Source organism: Tachypleus tridentatus, chromosome 10 (genome assembly GCF_004210375.1).
Source record: "Tachypleus tridentatus isolate NWPU-2018 chromosome 10, ASM421037v1, whole genome shotgun sequence".
Taxonomy (NCBI): domain Eukaryota; kingdom Metazoa; phylum Arthropoda; class Merostomata; order Xiphosura; family Limulidae; genus Tachypleus; species Tachypleus tridentatus.
Genome location: NC_134834.1, coordinates 191,901,746 through 191,924,630, shown reverse-complemented (window position 1 = coordinate 191,924,630; position 22,885 = coordinate 191,901,746). Strand labels below are relative to the sequence as shown.

The following is a 22,885-nucleotide window of genomic DNA, read 5'->3' as shown; positions in this document are numbered from 1 at the left end:
CAATGTGCAATTATAAAAGTAGTAAAGTACTTTTTACTATTTAACTTCAAGCATTATCTTACGGAAGAAAATCAATGTGCAGCAACAATGACTAACACTGGTTAGTATGGATAACAATTCCACATGTGTTTTAATGGATCTGTGAGCCTGTAAGCTTTGTATTCTGTTCCTCAATTCGTACGTATTCGTTATTGTTTTTTCTGATGCCGTATTACTCCACGTTTATATTACTTAATTACGGCACTCAATAAATGTAAGAAACGTATTTGATCTCAATGAGTCCTAATTGTGGTAAAGGTTTCCAATTTACAATAAGAAACCAGACTGAAGTCGATTCAAATGTCGAAGTTCATTAGATAAACAGAAGGAAATACAGACAACCAAGAAAGTACTGAAATAACACATGAACACAAACATTAGCTAAGTTTAGCAACCAAGTACGGACAGACAGATGGAAGTAAAAGAAAGACAATGTAAAGAAGATACGGATAGTTGCCTCACTCATTGACTTTGTACGTTTACTAATAGTTTCTGACACCCCTGCATCATCTCTTATTACACAAACTGTTTAAATCCCACTGGGTTTGTCAGTCACCATTGTCTACAATGGAGTTGTAGATGATAAAAGACAGTTAACGTACAGTTGTGTGGGTAGTTTGTTTAAAGGCCCAATGTAGAGAATGAATAACGTAGAAATGTGTTTGAACGAAGAGCATGCGCAGTCGTAGTTATCTATTTTAAACTTTGTGCACTCCTATTTCATTTAATATATATATGTATATATACGCACACGCACTTTTTTTTATTGTATTACGTTTGCTATATCAACAAATCACATCAGAATACAGGTACTTCTTTAATATGCATTAATATATTTACTTTTTTCTTTAAGTACAGTAGTTACATTATATGAACAAAGGACGTGCCATAGTCTGGTTCATCACTAACCTAGGAAATAAATACACGAGTCACCAACAAGCGTAAAAATATTACAGTCTGGTGTTAAAGTGTTGACGTTTCCACTTCTAAAAGCCTTTCACATCGTCGATTAATTACTTCTGTCTTATACGGACTTTACCTTTCAAAACGTAAACAATTAGCCCAATAATTTCACGCTTAACCCTCTCAGCCCTGACTCAAGAGAGCTAAATTGTCCTTTGGCCTGAGCTCCACAGCAAAAATGCATAAAAACACGTGTCACAGAAACAGAGATTACACGAAAACTACAGAAGCACATAAAATTTGAGGATGTTATCTGTAATAGGTTTACCTTTAATCTAGTACCAATACTGGACCTTGGTGTACCAGTCTTCCCAGCATGTTGACCCACGTTTGATGCAGAGAGAGCAACAAATTGAGTTCTTGATCAGTTTGAAGGGAATGTCCTTGTATGGTTCTCCAGGGTGGTGTCTTATATATCTCAGGAGTTTTTTCACCAAATTCAGCTCTTGATATGTTTAAAGGGAACGTCCTTGTATGGTTCTCCAGGGTGGTGTCTTTTATATCTCAGGAGTTTTTCACCAAATTCAGCTCTTGATCTGTTTGAAGGGAATGTCCTTGTGTATGGTTCTCTAGGGTGGTGTCTTTTATATCTGAGGAGTTTTTCACTAAATTCAGCTCTTGATATGTTTAAAGGGAATGTCCTTGTATGGTTCTCCAGGGTGGTGTCTTTTATATCTGAGGAGTTTTTCACCAAATTCAGCTCTTGATCTGTTTGAAGGGAACGTCCTTGTATGGTTCTCCAGGGTGGTGTCTTTTATATCTCAGGAGTTTTTCACCAAATTCAGCTCTTGATCTGTTTGAAGGGAATGTCCTTGTGTATGGTTCTCTAGGGTGGTGTCTTTTATAGCTGAGGAGTTTTTCACTAAATTCAGCTCTTGATATGTTTAAAGGGAATGTCCTTGTATGGTTCTCCAGGGTGGTGTCTTTTATATCTGAGGAGTTTTTCATCAAATTCAGCTCTTGATCTGTTTGAAGGGAATGTCCTTGTATGGTTCTCCAGGGTGGTGTCTTATATATTTGAGTTTTTCACTGCAAACAGCACATGTGATTTCCAGACGTGCCTGCATTGTTACCATTAAACTGTGAATCAATCTCTGGTGCAGAAAAAAATATTACTACAATATGCATCTAGAACATTTGCATCACTCCCACCATCAGTCGATCGAGGACCACGCCCTCTGGCTTGAGACATATCATCATCACTTTCAGATTCTTTTTCTAAACTTTCTTCACCTTCAACTGATTCCAACTCATCCTCAGGATACATTTGGTCGAATGTCTGTTTATCTTCATCTAATTTTTGCAATTCCCTTAGCAGTTATAAAACATTCTAGGCCTTTGTATTTTCTCACTCGAAGTGCTTGGTTCCAGGGAACTACGCTTCATGGTAAAAATTAGCAAATATCTTTACAAAAACAACGAAATTGGCGCTAACAGAATGCTGTCATTGCAAAGTAATATTAATACCGCATTCACAACCTACCTTTATTCTGATTGGCTGATTTCAGTTTGCTCTCGTTTAAATGTGGGCGTTTCCTGTTCCCGCTATATCCGGAATTCGGTTGATAGTCAAGTCTGAAATTTCCGATAACCCGGGAAGACGACCTGAGCGGGTTAAGATTAGTTAGCTGTGTACAGCATAAGAATGTAACGACGCTTTGCTTGTTGTTTTAATTTCGCGCAAAGCTACACAAGAACTATTCTGTATAACTTTTCAGATGATAGAATACAAGAAACGAAAGCTAGTCAATATCACCAACCGCCAACTCTTGACTGTCACTCTAATAACTCACCCTAAAATACAGAGCGCGGTTTATATACGTTTTAGGTGGTGACGAGACGAGAGCTAAAGACCACCACATCATACTAACTAATCGGGGATCGCTTAGTTCATGGAATAATGCACAGGTATAACTTACACAAATATGGCAATTTGATGACGATTCAAAATGCGGCATTCTTTGCTGTCATTTGTTCCCTTACTTCGAATTCTATCATTAGTAGAAAGTTTGCAGAAAATGCAATCATAAAATAGCGCCATGTTCAGCTGAAATATTTTCATTTCTATATAACTTTCCTGTGTCTAGGAGATTAAGACACGTACAGAAACACATATACTCTAAAGCCTCACCGAAACATAACATAATGTAATACATAACTCTCTTCTTGTCTTATTTTTTTTAACCAAACAACTTGTATGAAGGTTCCATTACATTTGACTCACTTCGTTTGCGAAAAATTCCTATATTTCAAGGTATAATTTTGGAAAAGAAAATTTATCTTCAAAAACAAGCATGTGCATATTTTATAACCCAAAACTAAGAATGTCTGTTGAAGTAGAGATTTGAGAATTTGCAGTCTCAATTTTTTTTTGGTACTTAAGTGAAATATATTTTGTAGTTATTTTCATTGACAGTATTGTTTGGAATGTTTAATATATCCAGTTTTATCATTATACCTTTACTATAAAGTGTTTTCTTGTTGTTGTTATTACATTGTTCGTTTAGTATACGTATTTAAGGCTAACTTAAATCTCCTAAGCTGGTCGAATCCCGTGATGTCTTACTGGGATTACGGCCGAAAACATCGCTAACACTATGGAAACACAACTAAACAACGACAGCGCAAGAAAAGTGTATTTAATTATCTGTGGTCATCGCTGACACCAGGTTGAATTTTTAGTTTCGCTTCAAGCAGGTAACTTGCGTTGATCAGAAGTTGAGATAAATAGAGGCTGACATGGTAGTGGAGAAAACAGATGACAAGCAATACATGAGACAAGAATTCCCCCCCCCCCACAATCATTGTATCGTATGTATAAGCATATGTTATACATTTCCAGCATTTATTTTGACTTTGGTGGTTTTTAAGCACAGAGCTACACAATGAGCTTTCTGTGATCTTCTCACCGAAAATATTTCTAGCGTCGTAAGCTTGTAAAATTAATCACTGAGTCATTATTAGGTGTGGGAGGAAGGGATATATTTCGAAGAAAGAAATAATAAACATATTTCTGGTGAGGAAAACCAATATACATGAAAATCTGGCAGAATCCACTGAACGCCTACGTAAAGCGTTTGTTGTTGAATTTTTCTCGCAAAACTATACGAGGGCTATACAGGCTAGCCGCCTCTAATTTAGCCGTTTAAAACTAAGGAGAAGGCAGCTAGTCGTCACCAGTCACCGCCAATTTTTGGGCTACTCTTTTGCACGAATAGTGGGATTAACCATCACATTATGACGCCATCACGACTGAAAGGGAAAGTATGTTTGGTGTGATGGCTATTCGAACCCGCGACACTGGGGATTGCGAGTCGATCGCCCCAACCACGTGGTCATAGGTCGTATGGTTGGTTGGTTTTGAATTTCGCGCAAAACTATCCGAGGGCTATCTGCGCTAGCCGTCCCTAATTTAGCAGTGTAAGACTAGAGGGAAGGCAGCTAGTCATCACCACCCATTGCCAACTCTTGGGCTACTATTTTACCAACGAATAGTGGGATTGACCGTCACATTGTAACGCTCCCACGGCTGAAAGGGCGAGCATGTTTGGTGCGACCGGGATTCGAACCCGCGACCCTCAGATTACGGAGTCGAACGCTTTAACTCACCTGGTCATGCCGGTCCTAGGGCCGTTTGGTAGTGTTATCCCTTGTTCCTCTTGCTGCTACTTACATACAAAATAGGTTAAACCAAAACTCATCCATCATGAATATTATGGGTGCTAATTCTGTTGGATTCTATGCGATCTTTATACAATCTTTTAACGTCACACACAAGTGTCTTGATAGCGGTGGTGAATACTTAACCTGTTCGTTCCTCATGCACAGTTTAACTCTGTAGGAACGTTTGTCGAGGTATTCATAGTTTCAGTTTTTCTCCCCTTTTTTTTTTTTGTTTGAGGCAATACAGGCCCAACTTCAACATGATAGACCTGAGTACAACAGAAAATTATTATTATTATGCGACAAAACTGATATTATTTAACATGTAAAATCATGTTGCCTGTGAGAGTTTAGAGATGTGTTAGGAATAAATTAACACTTTATATATAACCGAATCACCAGTTTGTTTCTAGTTCCACAAAAAGGTTCTTCTGTGTAGCCAAGGGTCAACAGATTCACGAGGACTTCGTGATACACTATCCTTCCTCCAATATCTATGAGACTTATATCAAACACATTTCACCTTTTTTGGGTGAAGTAAGATAAACAAGATGTCCGTGTTCCGAAGAATTGATTTTGTAGTTAAAGAAAAATTTCTTAAAGAAGATGACGTACGATCACTCGCGAGACATTTCTAATGTTTCAAATACCGATCTGTTGTTTTTTAAAAGCTTTCGAAAGCTTTTCCGAATGGTTCCTAATCTGCATATATAACAGAGTTCTCTCAGTCAGTTGTAATACTTTCGATGTAAACAATGACGGCCATAGACGCTTGTTTTTGTTTTATAAACCATAGAATCTTCACTGAAAATAAAGATATATCTACAGAGCGAGCTGACTCAATGTAGCTCATCAAACGAGGTACAAAAAGCGAAGACTTTGTACCTTTTTAAAGAGACGAAACTTAAAAGCTATAGAAAATTTTATTTAAAGTCGGTACACCTCCTGTAATTGTCACACATCACTGTGCAACACTGCACGCATTTCATTCATGCAGGACCAGAAAGTGTATTTTACACTAATGGTTAATATAGCTATTTTCCAGAATATTTTAAAGAGTAAGTGTAATCATTCGAAGAAGTAATTTACCCCGTATTTAAACCTCAAAAATTCGTACAGATCTGACAGGCTCCAAACAACGAAGACCTTGTAAAGACAAGTCAACAATTTCAGTGTTAACAACAATGAGGATATCGCGTGAGAAATATAAACGTTAAAGTCAATACACGAAACACATATATATAAAAATACAAGATATACTGAATACGTAAGTCATGTAATATAAATAACCAGTCAAGAATATAGGTAGTTTATTCCCTTGGTAAAGGTATGTTATTTAACATGCGATATTTTAAACAAATAACCAGCAATATATATATCATAAACCTACAACATATATACAAAAGTTATGGGCAAGTTGGTCATATGATGTTTCATGCTACAATGGGTAAAGATGGGTGTAAAATATCAACACTTAGGATAAGGTGCTATCGTATACGAGATTCCACAGGGATTCTGCTGTATCCCCGTTATACACAATGTCTTGGATACCTTGGGAATATATTTCACCCATTTCTTCTACAAACAGATGTATTTTTGTTGTTGTTTTTTTTAACATACTTTTATTAACTTTGGTTGGCTTCGTGTTTTATGGTGCAAAGCAACTAGGCTATCTGCGCTACTTTTATTAACGTGATATCAACCCCATTTTTGACTCCAACATGTAATACACAAATATTTGAACAATTTGTTAAATTCGTGTATTATATCCCTACACAAATATTTGAACTTGCAGAAGCGAATCATATTATTTTGAGACACAAACAGAGATGGAACAACGTATTTAACACAGTTCGGTATACTGCCTTTAAACACAGTTCATAATATAGGTGTGGAAGTCTAATTTCTTAACGTCCAGAGAGGGCGATCAGTGAATTCACTTCTGCTCTGTAGGTGTCTTCTGCTAGTACAGTGGTGAGTCTACGAATTTTACGCTAAAATCAGGGGTTCGTTTCCCATCGGTGGACTCAGCAGATACCCCAATGCGGCTTTGCTATGAGAAAACACACAAACACACTGCCTTGTAGGATAACCACATTCGAACAGACTGGTTCATTACAAAACCAGATTAACATTTCTCTTCGCTCTTATATAAATACGAAAATGATCAGAACAGTATAGACAATAGAGTATCCACACAAACAAGAACCAACCTTACAAGTGTAAAACTCGTTATTACAAAAAGAGTACAATATACGTTTATCCAATTATCACATGTTTTTCGTCTTGTGGATGGGAAGTTGTCTACCAGGACAGACAAAATATATTAAGTTGAAAACAGTCAAAATATCTTATCTACAAGATATGTTGTCGACAACACACATAAAATATCTTCGTGCTGAACCTTTTAATGACACATTTAATCATTTTTATACAGGGGTGGGGCCGGAATAAAAGGATATAATGATGAGCAGTGGAAATACGACTTTACAAATATAAACTACTCGACTTTATTTCACTTGTTAAAGCACGTGGAAAAACATCAATGGATTCAAGGACCCTTAAAGTTTTGTTATATCAGACACTCACCAGAATGCATCTCAGGACATCTAGAATTTCAAGTTTCTGGTACACGTTTCGTAACTTCGGGGCCTTGTATTGCTCGTAATCTGAGGCACACAGGTTCGAATCTCCGTCCCATAAAAACACGCTCGCCCTATCAGCCCTGGGGACGTTATATTGCGACGGTCAATCTTACTATTCGTTGGTAAAAGAGTAGCCCCAAGGGTTAACGGTGGGTGGTAATCACTAGCTGCCTTCCCTCCTTTTGTCTCTCACTGAGAAATTAGGGACGGCTAGCGCAGACAGTCCTCGTGGAGCTTTGCACAAAATTACACACAAACCAAACCAATCTTGCCTTCGGTGTTTTACTTCTTCACAAAATTCGAACGGCCAGTTTTCAGACCCTAGCTAATATCCTGATTCGCCACCTTGTTTGAAAGGCAGTCTTTCGACTTAAACTGGATAAAGAACACTTACTACAACACGCAATTAAATTCACTTCTTTCTTCGCTTTTGATCTTTCCCTCAGTTAGTAATTTATTTTCTTACAGCTAGAATTATACATTCATACTTTTTTCCCACTCAAAGGCACGTGCACGTGAACGTTTCCAACATTATCAATAATCTCTACTCTACTGCTTAAGCCTAGGGAAACCTAAAGATCGAAAGACTTATGGCCCGATGTTTCACCAAAATTACTAACTGCACTCACACTCATTCACACAACGAGTAAGGTACGTTTTTTATCATCTCAATCACAAACTACGCTATAATTATGTATGTTAGAAAATCAACAAAGGAGTTAACGCGTCAAAGTCATGCAGCATAAGCCTTCAGCATTTCTGGTATAACACGAAAAGTGTAACCAGCTTAAGAAATAGTACTTTAGCATTAAAGGCTTAACTTGTATCAACAGAAGATTCGAAAGCTTGTTTGTTTTTGAATTTCCCGCAAAGCTATATGTGGGCTATTTGCGCTAGCCGTCCCTAATTTAGCAATATAAAACTAGAGTGAAGGTAGCTAGCTCTCACCACCCACCGCCAACTCTTGGGCTACTCTTTTACCAACGAACAGTGGGATTGATCGTCGCATTATAACGCCCCCACGGTTGAAAGGGGCGAACATGTTTGGTATGACGGGGATTCGAACTTGCGACCCTCGGATTACGAGTCGTGCGCCTTAACCGCCTGGTCATGCAGGGCCAACTTCCTATTTATCCAATAACTTAATAATAGTCTTAATAACTGTTACACATTTTGTTTGACATTTTACTGTTGTTAATACATGTTTTGTCTTACCCTTGTAGAAATATTTCACTTTACATCTAGATCGTAATACTGTTTAAATTTTTTTTTTCCAGTGCCTCATTCTGAATGCTCACTATGTTTAATGTATAATTTATTTTTATCTTTCATCTTTTTTTCGTCATTTATCTAACCTATTTTTTTAACTCAATATTTTCCACCTTTTATTTGTAAGTTGTTGTTTCTTAAATCAAACTACCCTAACTACGTTTCTCCATCAGATAATTCTATATTCTATCCTTTACGTATATTTTATTTACTCAAAGAATATTCTAACCACTGATCCACCTCCCCCCATTCATCAATTATATACTGATACTTTTTTATATTTATGATTATTGCACTCTCAAGCCTTTTAATATTAACGTGCTACCTAACTGTATTTTGGTGGTTCATGATGGTCATCATATTAACGTGCTACCTAATTGTATTTTGATGGTTCATGATGGTCATCATATTAACGTGCTACATAATTGTATTTTGTTGGTTCACGATGGTCATCATATTAGCGTGCTACATAATTGTATTTTGTTGGTTCACGATGGTCATCATATTAACGTGCTACATAATTGTACTTTGTTGGTTCATGATGGTCATCATATTAACGTGCTATCTAATTGTATTTTGTTGGTTCATGATGGTCATCGTATTGACGTGCTACCTAATTGTACTTTGTTGGTTCATGATGGCCATCGTATTAACGTGCTACCTAACTGTATTTTGTTGCTTTATGATGGTCATTATGTGAATATACTACCTAATTTTGTATTTCCTATATCTTATCCACAAAGTTTATTCAACAAACTTCTAGATATCAGAGTCCAAAATTGCATCAGAGATACTTCTGTCACGTGGTTCGGTGTTATTCTATCATTACCTAAATCATTGTTTTAAATATATTTCCTGTTGTTATTTGATAAACTTTCATTCAGTATAAACTATTCATCCTCTTGAGTCTCTTCTGAAAATAACTAACATTCAGATCTTGTCTCCTGAATCTTCTATAGTTTTTAACTGGGTCTTTATAATGAACACTCTAATAAAGGTTTTAATTTAAATATAATTAATTAAATGTAATACTAACTAATTAATGTTACTACAAAAGAGAAACTAAAGATCCTTCGGTTAATTAAGTTCTACTGTATTTGTAAAAACAAACTTTAAAAACTCTGTATTAAAACTTCACACATTACATCAAGTTTGATTTATTATTTCTCGCATTCTCGACTATTAAATTTTTCTGAGCATTTTCACTGTAATATTATATGAAACAACTACAACTATGGCTTTACACGTATTCGTGCTCGATACAAACAGTTCTAAACATTACGAATAAAAACAGCACAGTATAAATGATACTTACGTAGCATAATGTACTATATGTTGGTTAAAACACACACACACAAATGCTTTACTTTCTCCTTTGGTTGCCTATAACGAAGTTTCCAATCAACAGTCTGATAACACTGCGTCTGAAAGCTTCAGAAACGTCAGAAGAAACAGATACTTAAACCCGCAATTCACTCGCTAACAAAACAAGAACAGGCAAACAAGTTACCACTGTCTCATTGTGTTCTTTTCTCAGGTAAAGAACTCCAGTTTCACTCTTAAGAAATGTCACAAGGGACTCGAGCGATCACTGTAGCTGTTTTGTCGTAACTGGTTAGAGTTTCCCAGCCTTCAACGGTATAATTTACCACCTCCGTTATCTTCGAATCTATAAAATGCGAAAATGCGGCTTCAACTCTGTTCGCAAAAACAGATTAACTTGAAGTATATTTCCAAATTAAGTCCACTCTGCCAGTTAGTGGAACCGGTGTTTGTTAATTAATTAAAACGAACTTTGAATCAACCAAAACTATTACATACACGACTGATTAAAACTCTCCGAGTCGCCACACCTGAAAGTACGTTTCCTGTCTTATGAAACTCAAAGCCTTTCCCGATATGCTAACGATCTATTAAGATTTATCAAATACTCTCAACATAAAGTATTACCAACTGGAACAATCAGTCACACTTGCTTCTTCACAAACGTACACTGCTAAGAGACATATAATAGAACCAAAACCGCCAAAGGTGAAATAATGAAAGTCAGTGTTTACCACTAGTGTTCCGGAAGTCGACGAACCAATACTTGATTGTCGTCAGCCAAATATTTTACAACACTACAGCCACAACTGTGTTACAACAGTTTGTGCAACTAACACAAAGTTAAGTATCAGGTGCTCTTACAATGTTTCAGCAAATACATGTGAAGTAAAGTTTCAATACAATCCGTATTTGTTAGAGATTCCCTCATCTGACAAAGAAAAAACAATAAAAAAAATAGCATTTAGGCATAGAAAATAATGCGCAAGTCATTTTTCGTCTGGCAGTCAGTGAATTCTAGTGGGATAGTTCACGCACGAGTAGGAAGTGTGCAACAAAGATTCCTTCTCTCATTCGTTGCTCGTTAGTTCTACCCACACAACCGCACACGGTGGCGCTGCTGCATTGTGATGTCAACTTTCAAGGGTAAATTTTGTTTTCCTCTGTACTTAGAAAAAAAGATTTATGATAACAGAAATCAAATTTCTTGACGAGAAAAAAAAATACAAATCTAGGGTAATGTAGTAAGGACATTACCACATCGAATCAATAAATGGGATTTTTTATTATTTTTTACAAAGAAACATTCGACGACGACGTTTGTTTATTTCACAGCACATGTAATAACGAAAACCAACAAACACAGTAAATCAAATTCCAAGTTATCGGAACTAGCATCGTTGTATGCCATAGCGAGTCTTTCAGAACATTTAAAATATTCTAAAAAAATCACAATTTTCTTTGTACAGTACAAAATTAAGTTTCTCTTATAAATACAATCTATGGAGCCTAGCTAGGTGGGTAAGGCACTCGACTCATAATCCGAAGGTCGCGGGTTTGAATCCCCTTCACATCAAACATGCTCGCCCTTTCAGACGTGGGGACGTTATAACCTTACGGTCAATCCCACTATTCGTTGGTAAAAGAGTAGCCCAAGAGTTGGCGGTGGGTAGTGATGACTAGCTGCCTTCCCTCTAGTCTTACACTGCAAAGTTAGGGACGGATAGCGCAGATAGACCTTGTGTAGTTTTGCGCGAAATTCAAAACAAACCAAACTCTATGGAGCCATTACAGTTGGCGTTAATTTTGTAGCATTCTACATATTTTAGTTTGTAAGTAAGCACAAAATTACACGGTAGGCTATCTGTGTTGTGCCCATCACGGGTATCGAAACCTGATTTTTAAAGTATAAGTCCGTAGACTGTCCTCTTAGTTACTTAGTAGCAATTAAAATCAATCGCTGATTTATTAAAGTTAAAGAAAAGAAAATATTAACCCAAAATAAAATCTGTGATTCACTTAAAGCACTGAGAACGTACACTTTATGTGCGAAAAAAAAATTTCTTCTTTAGAAACTAGTCCCACATTACAAAAAAAAAAACAACAGTTCTTCAACAGATCTCACACTTTTGTTTACTCGCTAATAGTTGTAACAGTTTCACTGTTATACATTTATTTTAATATCTATGTTTGTTTCATTTTAATATATACTTAGAAATGCATTGTTAAATGTATATTGCGAAAGTCCCACACGTTCTCTAAATTTGTAGAAGATTCCCGAGTGTAAGAATCAACAATGTACTATGTGTTTATGCAATATTATTATTAACTGCCAGTAATATTGCCAGCTGCATTTTCGATAATCTCACCAAATGAGAACAAAAGACAGATATCGCAATACACGGGGAAACAGTTTTAGTATTGTTGGTTTGCTACAGTTAGTACACTACAAACCTAGGAAGATATAAGTGTGGTTAACACCTATTATCGGAAAACTATAGGTATTTGACCAGGAACATTTACATATTTCGAACAGTACAAACAGTTTAACCTCAGTGAATTAACTTCGAACGTTAGTATTTCTACGAGGGCATTATGTACTGTCGTCGGTGAAAAACTTTCGTGCGATCAAACAAGAACAGAGCTAGCTAGCATACTCGTCAAGTGAAGTGTACCTGTGAATCAACATAAAATTACAGAATTAATTCGCTCTCCGCGAGTCGTCGACAAAAGATTCAGTTTCAGACCAAATAATAAACTCGGTATTGTTAAGTTTGTAAAACTGTTGTACATAAATCACTATTTGTAATGATTATTGTTACATATTGTTGTTCGTATATTAAAATATATTTGTGTTAAGAAAGAAAATTTAGTGCATAAATAATGTTGGTAAATATCATACCTACTTTAACTTCTAAATTAAAACTCTCGGCTATTTGATTGTTTTGTTTGTTTGTTTGTTTGTTTTGGAATTTCGCACAAAGCTACTCGAGGGCTATCTGTGCTAGCCGTCCCTAATTTAGCAGTGTAAGACTAGAGGGAAGGCAGCTAGTCATCACCACCCACCGCCAACTCTTGGGCTACTCTTTTACCAACGAATAGTGGGATTGACCGTCACATTATACACCCCCACGGCTGGGAGGGCGAGCATGTTTAGCGCGACGCGGGCGCGAACCCGCGACCCTCGGATTACGAGTCGCACGCCTTACGCGCTCTTTGAAATTATAATACATTAACATAATAAATCGGTGACTCCTCCGAGATAAATTATAATACGTAATGTGCGTGTTTTTCTTACAGCAAAGCCACAACGGGTTATTTGCTGTGTCCCCCAAGGGGAATCGAACCCCTGATTCTAGCGTTGTAGATCCGTAGACTTACCGCAATCCCAGCGGGGATCAATACGTAACATAAACCTTATGAATTAAGTGACACTAACTGATTGTGATCCACACATGAAATGTTCATTTTTCATTCTTATTTTATAATAAATGATTTCTTGACTGGACTTTATATTATCCAAGCAACCCTTATAATATATGGTTTTGATTACATGATTATTCTATCTATAAATAAGACTGTTGTTGTAGAATTCTCATCTTCCTTCAACAGCAATAAATAAAAAAAGGCTGGTTGTTTTTCTCGGTTCTTTCTTTCTCCCACGTACAGATTATTGCTGCTAAACCCACCCGATGCTTCTTAAATACTTGTTACAAACAACGTTTTTTTGTTGTTGTAAATCATGTTCAGCGCGACGCACGTGCGCTGGATACTTTTAATGAACGCTATGCAAGCTACAAATTTTTATCATCCACATATTCGATTGTGCTTGCAGGTACTGACTGGACTGTTATGTTACCAACTGATTCTTCCCTTTAATATTATGTAGAGTTAGATCTAGAAATGTAATTTTTTAAAAGACGAAGGTGGAGTTTCAGTATAAAATCACGAGCAGTGATACACCTCAAATCAAGTGATTCTTTTTATTATATATTTACTTAACCTGAATTTCGTATACAATAAAATAAATAAATAAAAGAAAAAATATACTCGAAAAATAAAGACGCAGCCCCGAGAAAGCAGAGAACAAGGCCCAGCATGGCCAGGTGGGTTGAGGCGTTTGACTCGCAAGCTGAGGGTCGCGGGTTCGAATCCCCAAGAAAACAAAGAACAGGGCCCGGCATGGCCAGGTGGGTTGAGGCATTCAACTCGCAAGCTGAGGGTCGCGGGTTCGAATTCCTGTCGCACCAAACATGCTCGCCCTTTCAGCCGTGGGGACGTTATAATGTAACGGTCAATCCAACTATTTCGTTGGTAAAAAAGTAGCCCAAGAATTGGCGGTGGGTGTTGATTACTAGCTGCCTTCCCTCTAGTCTTACACTGCTAAATTAGGGATAGCTAGTGCAGATAGCCCTCGAGTAGCTTTGAGCGAAATTCAAAAACCAAAAACAAACAAACAAGCAGGGAGCATTACATAATGACTTATCCTATGATTTGTGTCCTGATTAGTTATTTGGTGACTAGGTTTTTATTTTTCAAGAATATTTTGTCATTTATTTAATTACTCTCCCCCCCATTTCACTCCATAAAATTAAATTAAATTATATATCATCTTAGGTTTCGGTATGCTGTGTAAAATCAACGCTATTCATCCTTTTGAAGTAATCTGTTTTTAAAATTAAGCTTACGTATAAATAATTCTTATAGCGACATCGTGGTAAGTGTTATGACTTATTCCTAATGCTAGAAACAAGGTTTGATAGACGTGGTGGGGAAAGCACATTGTGTAGCTATGTGCTTAACTACAAAGCACACACATCTTCGTGAGAGCACTTTATTTACAGTAACAGAGTTACCAATAAAAACAGTCAATACTGTAACTTTATGAATGTCAACAAACGCAATACAGGCTTATTAATGTCGTTACACGAATTCGTAAATCCACGTGGAGAGAGGGACATAACTTCACAGCAGACACATTAAAAGGGGCCTCATCTGTACGGAACTACTTCTAACAAATTTCATTAAACTCCACTTGCTATAAACTTCTTTATTCAGTAGAAAATGATACAAATGCAGTGATTGGTGCAAAATAATCCTATGGCGTTGAATTTTACATGAATAATTTTAAAATCACCAAAATAAAATACCCTTTACAAATTCTCATGCACTGTTTATCACACCGTAAGGTTATAAAAGGGAAGAACTTTTGTTATTTCACCTAAACCACAATGTATAAGGTATTTGTTTTAACGCAAAACTATATAACGAGCCATTTGCGATATGTATATAACAGGGAATCGAACCTCTGATTTTAGCGTTTTAAGTTCGAATACTTAATGCTGATCCACCGGGGTACCAAACAGACGGTACCGTTCACAGGATTACCAATAAATACCCGCAAGCCAAATTGATAGAGAAATCATAGATTTCTGTTTTATTTTAATCTTATGAGCTTTGCTAGAAGGTGGGTCATACATAATATCACGTGCGTTGTCAAAGTCTCTTTACACGTACGAAAGTTTTAAGTTTGGAAGAAAAAACTGAAAATTTTCCATTTTTCAGATGAATAACAACCTTGAAGAATACTGACACATCAGTAACTTTTTCTAACATTTTTTTACATTAGGAATAAATTTATTCGATTTCTTTGTATTTAAACCCCAAAGCTACAAAATGGGCTATCTGCGCTGCATTTACCAGGTGTATTAAAACATGATTACCAGATTCATAAGCCTTCAAGACTTACCGCTAAGTCACTGGGGATTTATATATGAACTAACCCAAGGTTCAGTTTAATTCTAATACCGATGATTAAGCCAGGTCTATGTGTACCCCACCCATTTTCTTAAACGCATCTTTCCGAGATATTTGTCCGTCAAACTCCTCGTTGATCTATCAGTATGTTAGTTTAACAGTCTTTAATCACACAAAAATAAATAAAATATAATCAAAACTACAATTAGTCTCATACAGCCAAATAACACAATCACACAAAAATAAATAAAATATAATCAAAACTACAATAAGTCTCATACAGCCAAATAACACAATCACACAAAAATAAATAAAATATAATCAAAACTACAATAAGTCTCATACAGCCAAATAACACAATCACACAAAAATAAATAAAATATAATCAATACTACAATTAGTCTCATACAGCCAAATAACACAATCACGCAAAAATAACTAAAATATAATCAAAACTACAATAAGTCTCATAAGCCAAATAACACAATCACACAAAAATAAATAAAATATAATCAAAACTACAATTAGTCTCATAAGCCAAATAACACAATCACATAAAATAAATAAAATTTATAATCAATACTACAATTAGTCTCATACAGCCAAATAACACAATCACACAAAAATAAATAAAATATAATCAAAACTACAATTAGTCTCATACAGCCAAGTAACACAATCACAAAATAAATAAAATATAATCAATACTACAATTAGTCTCATACAGCCAAATAACACAATCACAGAAAAATAAATAAAATATAATCAAAACTACAATTAGTCTCATACAGCCAAATAACACAATCACACAAAAATAACTAAAATATAATCAAAACTACAATAAGTCTCATAAGCCAAATAACACAATCACACAAAAATAAGTAAAATATAATCAAAACTACAATTAGTCTCACAAGCCAAATAACACAATCACACAAAAATAAATAAAATATAATCAAAACTACAATTAGTCTCATAAGCCAAATAACACAATCACACAAAAATAAATAAAATATAATCAAAACTACAATTAGTCTCATACAGCCAAATAACACAATCACACAAAAATAAATAAAATTTATAATCAAAATTACAATTAGTCCTACATACCACTGCTGGTATTTTACAAATACCAAAAATTTTTAAAAATTTTACAATTTGTTACACCAAGTCACAATATATAGAAATAAAAGGTAAATCAGTATATGAACTCCACCAGTCCTGAAAAGTTAAAATAGTTTGAGTTATCTGTATTTTACACAATCGGATATTATTGACTTATTCAAGTGTTAGTTGCCATATTTAGTTAATGTGAAATTATGGTGATCACAACTCTTGAGATGACAAGAGCGATTTAGGTTAGTAAACACACACACATACATTTTTTTGCTATTTTTCTTTGGCTAAATCTTTTCCTAGTATTGGGAGGAGTACAATATTTTGGCAATAGGCAATTAAATAAACGTTGTTAAGAATATTTCAATAAACGTACTATGTTTGTATTCTGTGGCAAAGATACTAAAGGTTTGTCCTGCTGATCCCAATTATGAACCACTATCCAGAGGGAAAGACAGCCAACCATCAGCACCTTACAATTCACCATCCACACTAAGAAACTGACTGTAATCCTTATAACAACGTAAAGTGTGTGTGGTCTCCTGCTGACCCCAATTATGAACCACTATCCAGAGGGGAAGACAACCAACCATCAGCACCTTACAATTCACCATCCACACTAAGAAACTGACTGTAATCCTTATAACAATGTAAAGTGTGTGTGGGGATTTTATGTTAATATGTATAATGCAGACTAAATCGCTAAGCCCCAAAGCTCTACTAGAGTCAATCCACGCTCCACGGAACGAACCACCGGAAAAAACCTGAAACATTTATCCATTGAAGCAAAATCATTATCTTTATTTTTTTAATCAATTAATAAGCAAACGTTACAACATTTTAGTGTCCAGTTATCAATCTTACTCCAGAACAGCTGGAAAATGTCGTAGACCATATAGCCAAAGCAATTATAATGTCCGAAGACCCATACGTGTTGCTTCGGTTTAAGTCTGTGCTGGAAATGGGGCGACTGTTGAAAAAACAGACATTAGAACTCAGAGGAAAGTATAGATGCAATTTATAATAATTATAAGCAAACCGTATGGAGACAAAAAATAGAAAATAAAATATGTTATACCTTGGCCCACTCGTTTTATCCATCTTGTTCAACGCCGTAATACATGCTTTAAGAAGTTATAGGATGTATTTACCATCATTAACAAATTAACACAGTTTTGAATACAAGTAACAAAACAGCACTAAATATTTTTATGTTTCTTATATTCAAAACTGTGTTAATTTTCAAACGTAACTACGTTAATTTAACGTTATGCTTTCAAAAATCAAACATCCTGTGTTCTATTCCCGCTGATGCATCTGGTACAGGTTCTTTCTGTATCTTAATTTTCGATTTTTTTCGTGCCCATAACCTTGGTTTTATCCTAGTTCGTTTTATTTTTCCCAACCACTGCGTGTTTGGTCACTTGAAAGTCAGTAACTGGTTTTAAATAGAACTTATAAAGCAATCTGATATAAATTATAAATTAACTATTTTTATTTTTCAGTTTTTTGTAAACAGCCGGTATGTGTCATACATTTACACTTCCACAATGTATTCTTTTTCACTCAGACAGCCAGTCACTTCGTACCAGCTGGACGGCTCAAAATAAGAGCTGTTCAACTTACGATAGCCTTCTCTGACTAAACATTGACCTACTTAAATACGATTTCAAAATTCCAAATCTAAATTTGGTAAAAACCGTATTCTATTCTGAGTACAAAATTTCATGTTTGCAAGTACTTTTGTTACCTTCCTAGTTACTGTTTCTTTGTTGTTATGTAGAGAGAGCTACACAATGGGCTGTTCTTGTTGTACCTACTGCGGCGGGTATCGAATCCAGATTTTTAGCGTTATAAATCCTCATACTTACTGACGAGTTACTGCGGGGTGGGTTAATTATCACAAATGGCTTTAATGTTAACAGAAACTTACTTAATCCACTGAATATGTGCATTTGACGTTTTACATCTCATTTTCTTGTAATTAAGAAAAGTTTTTAGCACAAAATGAAGTAACACATATCTCGTCATCTAAGCCCATATTAACACGTAGTTTGCCTTGTTTTTCTATACGTTCTATTATTCAAACTAATTATCCTTATCAGTTTTTGAATGTCTGATCAATAGAAAAATAAGTGTTTCTCATTACTCGAGTCATGCTTCGATACGAGCTAAGTTTTCTTTTGCGTATTGCCATATTAATGTGCATTTTCATTTTACCTATATAAAAGTGAATTATCGCTTGAGCATTTTTATATTATAACTATTATTTATATGTTATTTTAGCGATAAAAATAGATCACACTTAGACTTCTCAAATACCTTCAGTGTAACTACACTGAGTACAGAAAAAACAAGACTTGCCTAAACGTTCGTTAAAATTATTCAGAACACGAACTAACACATTTAGGGCAAGATAAGTTTTGTATTAATTCTCATTAGAATAAACGAGAACGGACAAACTACACATACCACCCGAAAGGACTGCCCAATGGTACACAGAAAATTAATTTCTCCATGCACGGGACATGATCCATACAGGGCAGTCAAGTCATGTTATAGATACGTTAGTAATGAGATCGCAGCCCCATCTATGATTCAGAACAGATTTTTTAAAATACAAGTTAAATTTCTAAAAATAATAAAGGGCCCGTGACATTTTTTTCTCTCGACGTTGTCTCTTTCATAATGTCCAAAATATTTGGACATGACCAAGTGGTTAGATCGTTCGGCTCGCAGTGTGAGGGTTGCGAATTAGAATTACTCTCCCATTAAACATGCTCGCCTTTCAGAGGTAAGTGAGTTATACTGTTCTGGTAGCTTCCACTATTCGTTAGTAAATGAGTAGCGCAAGAGATGGCGGTGGATGGTGATGACTAGCGCCTTACCTCTATTATTTCACTGCTAAATTAAAGAGAACGCAGCCAACTCTCGCGTAGATTTTGCGCTAAATTCAAAACCAATCAAAATGTTTAATTACTAAAACTCGCTATTAAACTTTGGCTATTTAAATCAATGTAAATCAATGTGTGGTCAAATTATAATTTAAAATAAACGTGAAACTATATCTCGTAACCAGACAGAACCCTCCAGAATGTATGATGAGTCTATTAACTAGGTAGGTAGGGCTAATGCAATAAAATATTTTCTTCTGATACAGTAGCTTCAATTCAAAATTGGTCTTTTAGATTTCTAAACAATAACATGCGAGGGATAGCAAAAAGTCTGCCCCTCCCCCGTCGATAAAGATACTGTACATAAGAGCAGTAATTTATTAGATATTAACGATTAACACAGAATAACAATGTTCGATTAATAATTCAAAACGTCTCTCTGCTGGCGTTTGTTTTCATCACCTTGGATACGTCTCCACGCCGACCTCCTTAACATAATAAATGCGAACACAGCGAAACTTTTAACGTAATTATGTTTCCAAGCGTCAGGTTTTACATATAGTTCCTTTGCCACAATTTGTTTGATAAAGCCCCACTAAAATCAAACTGTTAATGTTAACTTTAGATAAGTTAGATGTCCAACTTTATACGTCACGTCATTCTTCTCACTTATCAGTATCAGTAACCAAGCAACGTTAACACTTTATGATGTCGATACATCAAATCACCAGATAATACGCAAGTTTTACCAGTGTAAATTCCATTTAAAATACTACATCAATAATAATAATTGTAAATTTACGTGACTTAAATCTATAAGCAATTAATTACTAATGTAATCACATTCACAATGATTAGCAAACGTTAGTGCGAGACCCAGTTTTGTATTTCGTTGATCAGCGGGGATGGCGGGACGGCGTGCGTGTTCATGCAAATAAAATTTAAATATTGCTCAAACTCATAAATGCGAAGTCGTTAAAGAAAACAAGGGGTTTGTTTTAGTATTCTTATGGGGCATACCCAAGTACAGTTGGAAAATTTCACGGTAATGAACTGTCGTGAAATTGGAAAATATTCGTCAAGAGTTGTGTATGATGTATCTATTATTAAGGTTTGCTCAAAACCCATCTATCCAATCTTGAAATGCCCTATTCACAAGATAGGGGGCGGTTTGTTTGTTGAATTTTCGCGCAAAGCTACACGAGGGCTATCTGCGAATAGTGTGATTGATTGTAACATTTTAACACCCCCATGGCTAAAAAAGCATGTTTGATGTAACAGGGATTCGAGCCCTCGACTCCGTTAAGAGTCGAGCGCACTAACCACCTCACCATGCCGGGCCCAGATTGGGACGGACAAGGGCATATCCTTATGCCTCGCTCTGCTTCGCGAAGCTGTAAGGACGTAAGAATACCAGCACTCCGTTTAAACATTCCAGTACAACACATCACGTTTATTAAATGATTAAAACTGTATTTTGGGTAAGATGTTTTATAAACTTACAAAGTAGGTTTTTCACTAATTTTTCCTTGAAAAATAAATATTCATCAAATGAACGATTAATTTTATAACATTCAAGGTCAACTGTTACATCGAAAAATCATAAATATTTCTGAAATCTACAGCATGATTTAACACTATGTAAAGTAAGGTGTAGCTAGTGATAACAACATGATTTAATACTATGTAAAGTAAGGTGTAGCTAGTGATAACAACATGATTTAACACTATGTAAAGTAAGGTGTAGCTAGTGATAACAACATGATTTAACACTGTGTAAAGTAAGGTGTAGCTAGTGATAACAACATGATTTAACACTGTGTAAAGTAAGGTGTAGCTAGTGATAACAACATGATTTAACACTGTGTAAAGTAAGGTGTAGCTAGTGATAACAACATGATTTAACACTGTGTAAAGTAAGGTGTAGCTAGTGATAACAACATGATTTAACACTATGTAAAGTAAGGTGTAGCTAGTGATAACAACATGATTTAACACTATGTAAAGTAAGGTGTAGCTAGTGATAACAACATGATTTAACACTATGTAAAGTAAGGTGTAGCTAGTGATAACAACATGATTTAACACTATGCAAAGTAAGGTGTAGCTAGTGATAACAACATGATTTAACACTATGCAAAGTAAGGTGTAGCTAGTGATAACAACTGAATTTTGAAAGTAAAACTTAACGATCATGTTTACGATTAACAATGAAATGTTATTAAGTTATGCGTTATTTTTTAGCGCACAGCACACAAAGATTTTAGCTCCGCCGACTTGACAAAGACTTAGGTTCATTATATGCACAATAAAAAGACGAAAAATAAAGTTTATTACGAAAGTGGTGAACTCACACATTTCTTTATATAATTTATCTCAAACTTTTCTCAAGTGCTTTCTTCAGCGGGAAATACGAGTAGAATTAAATTTGTTAATGTTGAAATTTAATATTATTAATATTATTCGACAAACCCCAAAAATATGTCATTACGGCAGCAAAACATAGTCGCAACTTTGAAACTTGGTTTAATCTGTGCCTCGCGTTAGCCGTACCTAAGTTAGCAGTGTTAAACTAGAGGGAAGACAATTACTCAACATCACCTACCGCCAATTCTTGGGCTACTCTTTAACCAACAAATAGTGGGATTGATCGTCACATTATAAAGCCGCCATGGCTGAAAAGACGAGCACATATTCGGTGGCGGAGGTTAAAGCCCGTGATCCGTAGATTGCTACTCCAACGCCCTAACCAATAGGCAATGCTAGAACAAATCTTAAAACGCTTGTTATCACCGCTCAGGTGACTTTTAAAGTATTTTAATTTTCTCACTAAGACTAAAACAAAGTTTCTAGTAGTAGCAATTGTACAGTAACGTTTTGCAGGGACACGATTTATTTTTTATTACTTTATTTACTAACAATAACACCAAATCAACTGTCCGCTCAAAGACTAATCTTTATGAAACGAAACGCTGACAAAACACAGGCTTCTGAGTTCTCTTATTTTTGAGATATTTCGTTTAGTTACAAAATGTCTGTACAGATCGAACGTATGCTGAGAGAAGTATTGTCGGTGAAAACCTACCCGTTTCCAAGCTACAGAAAATCGCTAACGAGGACGTTTAGGAGTAGAGGCACAATAAACAGAATTTCTTGTTTGTTTGTAAGATTAACAGTATAATGACAAATATGTCTTCAACTTCGTTTGTAACTTAC

At 35.5% G+C, this 22,885-nt stretch overlaps 1 protein-coding gene across 15 annotated transcripts in view; it reads right to left on the bottom strand.

Annotated features, from left to right (window-relative positions):
* LOC143227850 (calmodulin-binding transcription activator 2-like) overlaps positions 1 to 22,885 on the bottom strand; it is a 184,771-nt gene that overhangs the window by 101,511 nt on the left and 60,375 nt on the right. For 2 of the 15 annotated variants that reach the window (XM_076459181.1, XM_076459186.1), the window contains exon 1: positions 1,271 to 2,463. The exons of 10 other annotated variants lie outside the window; for them this stretch is intronic. Coding sequence is in view for 1 of the 5 variants with exons in the window: in XM_076459177.1 (XP_076315292.1) it covers positions 9,895 to 9,901 (7 nt within the window). In the remaining 4 variants the exon portion in view is untranslated. Of the gene's footprint in view, positions 1 to 1,270; positions 2,464 to 2,485; positions 2,663 to 9,894; positions 10,950 to 22,885 lie in introns of those variants that run through there. 3 more of the 15 variants (XM_076459177.1, XM_076459183.1, XM_076459187.1) reach the window with 3 other exon arrangements.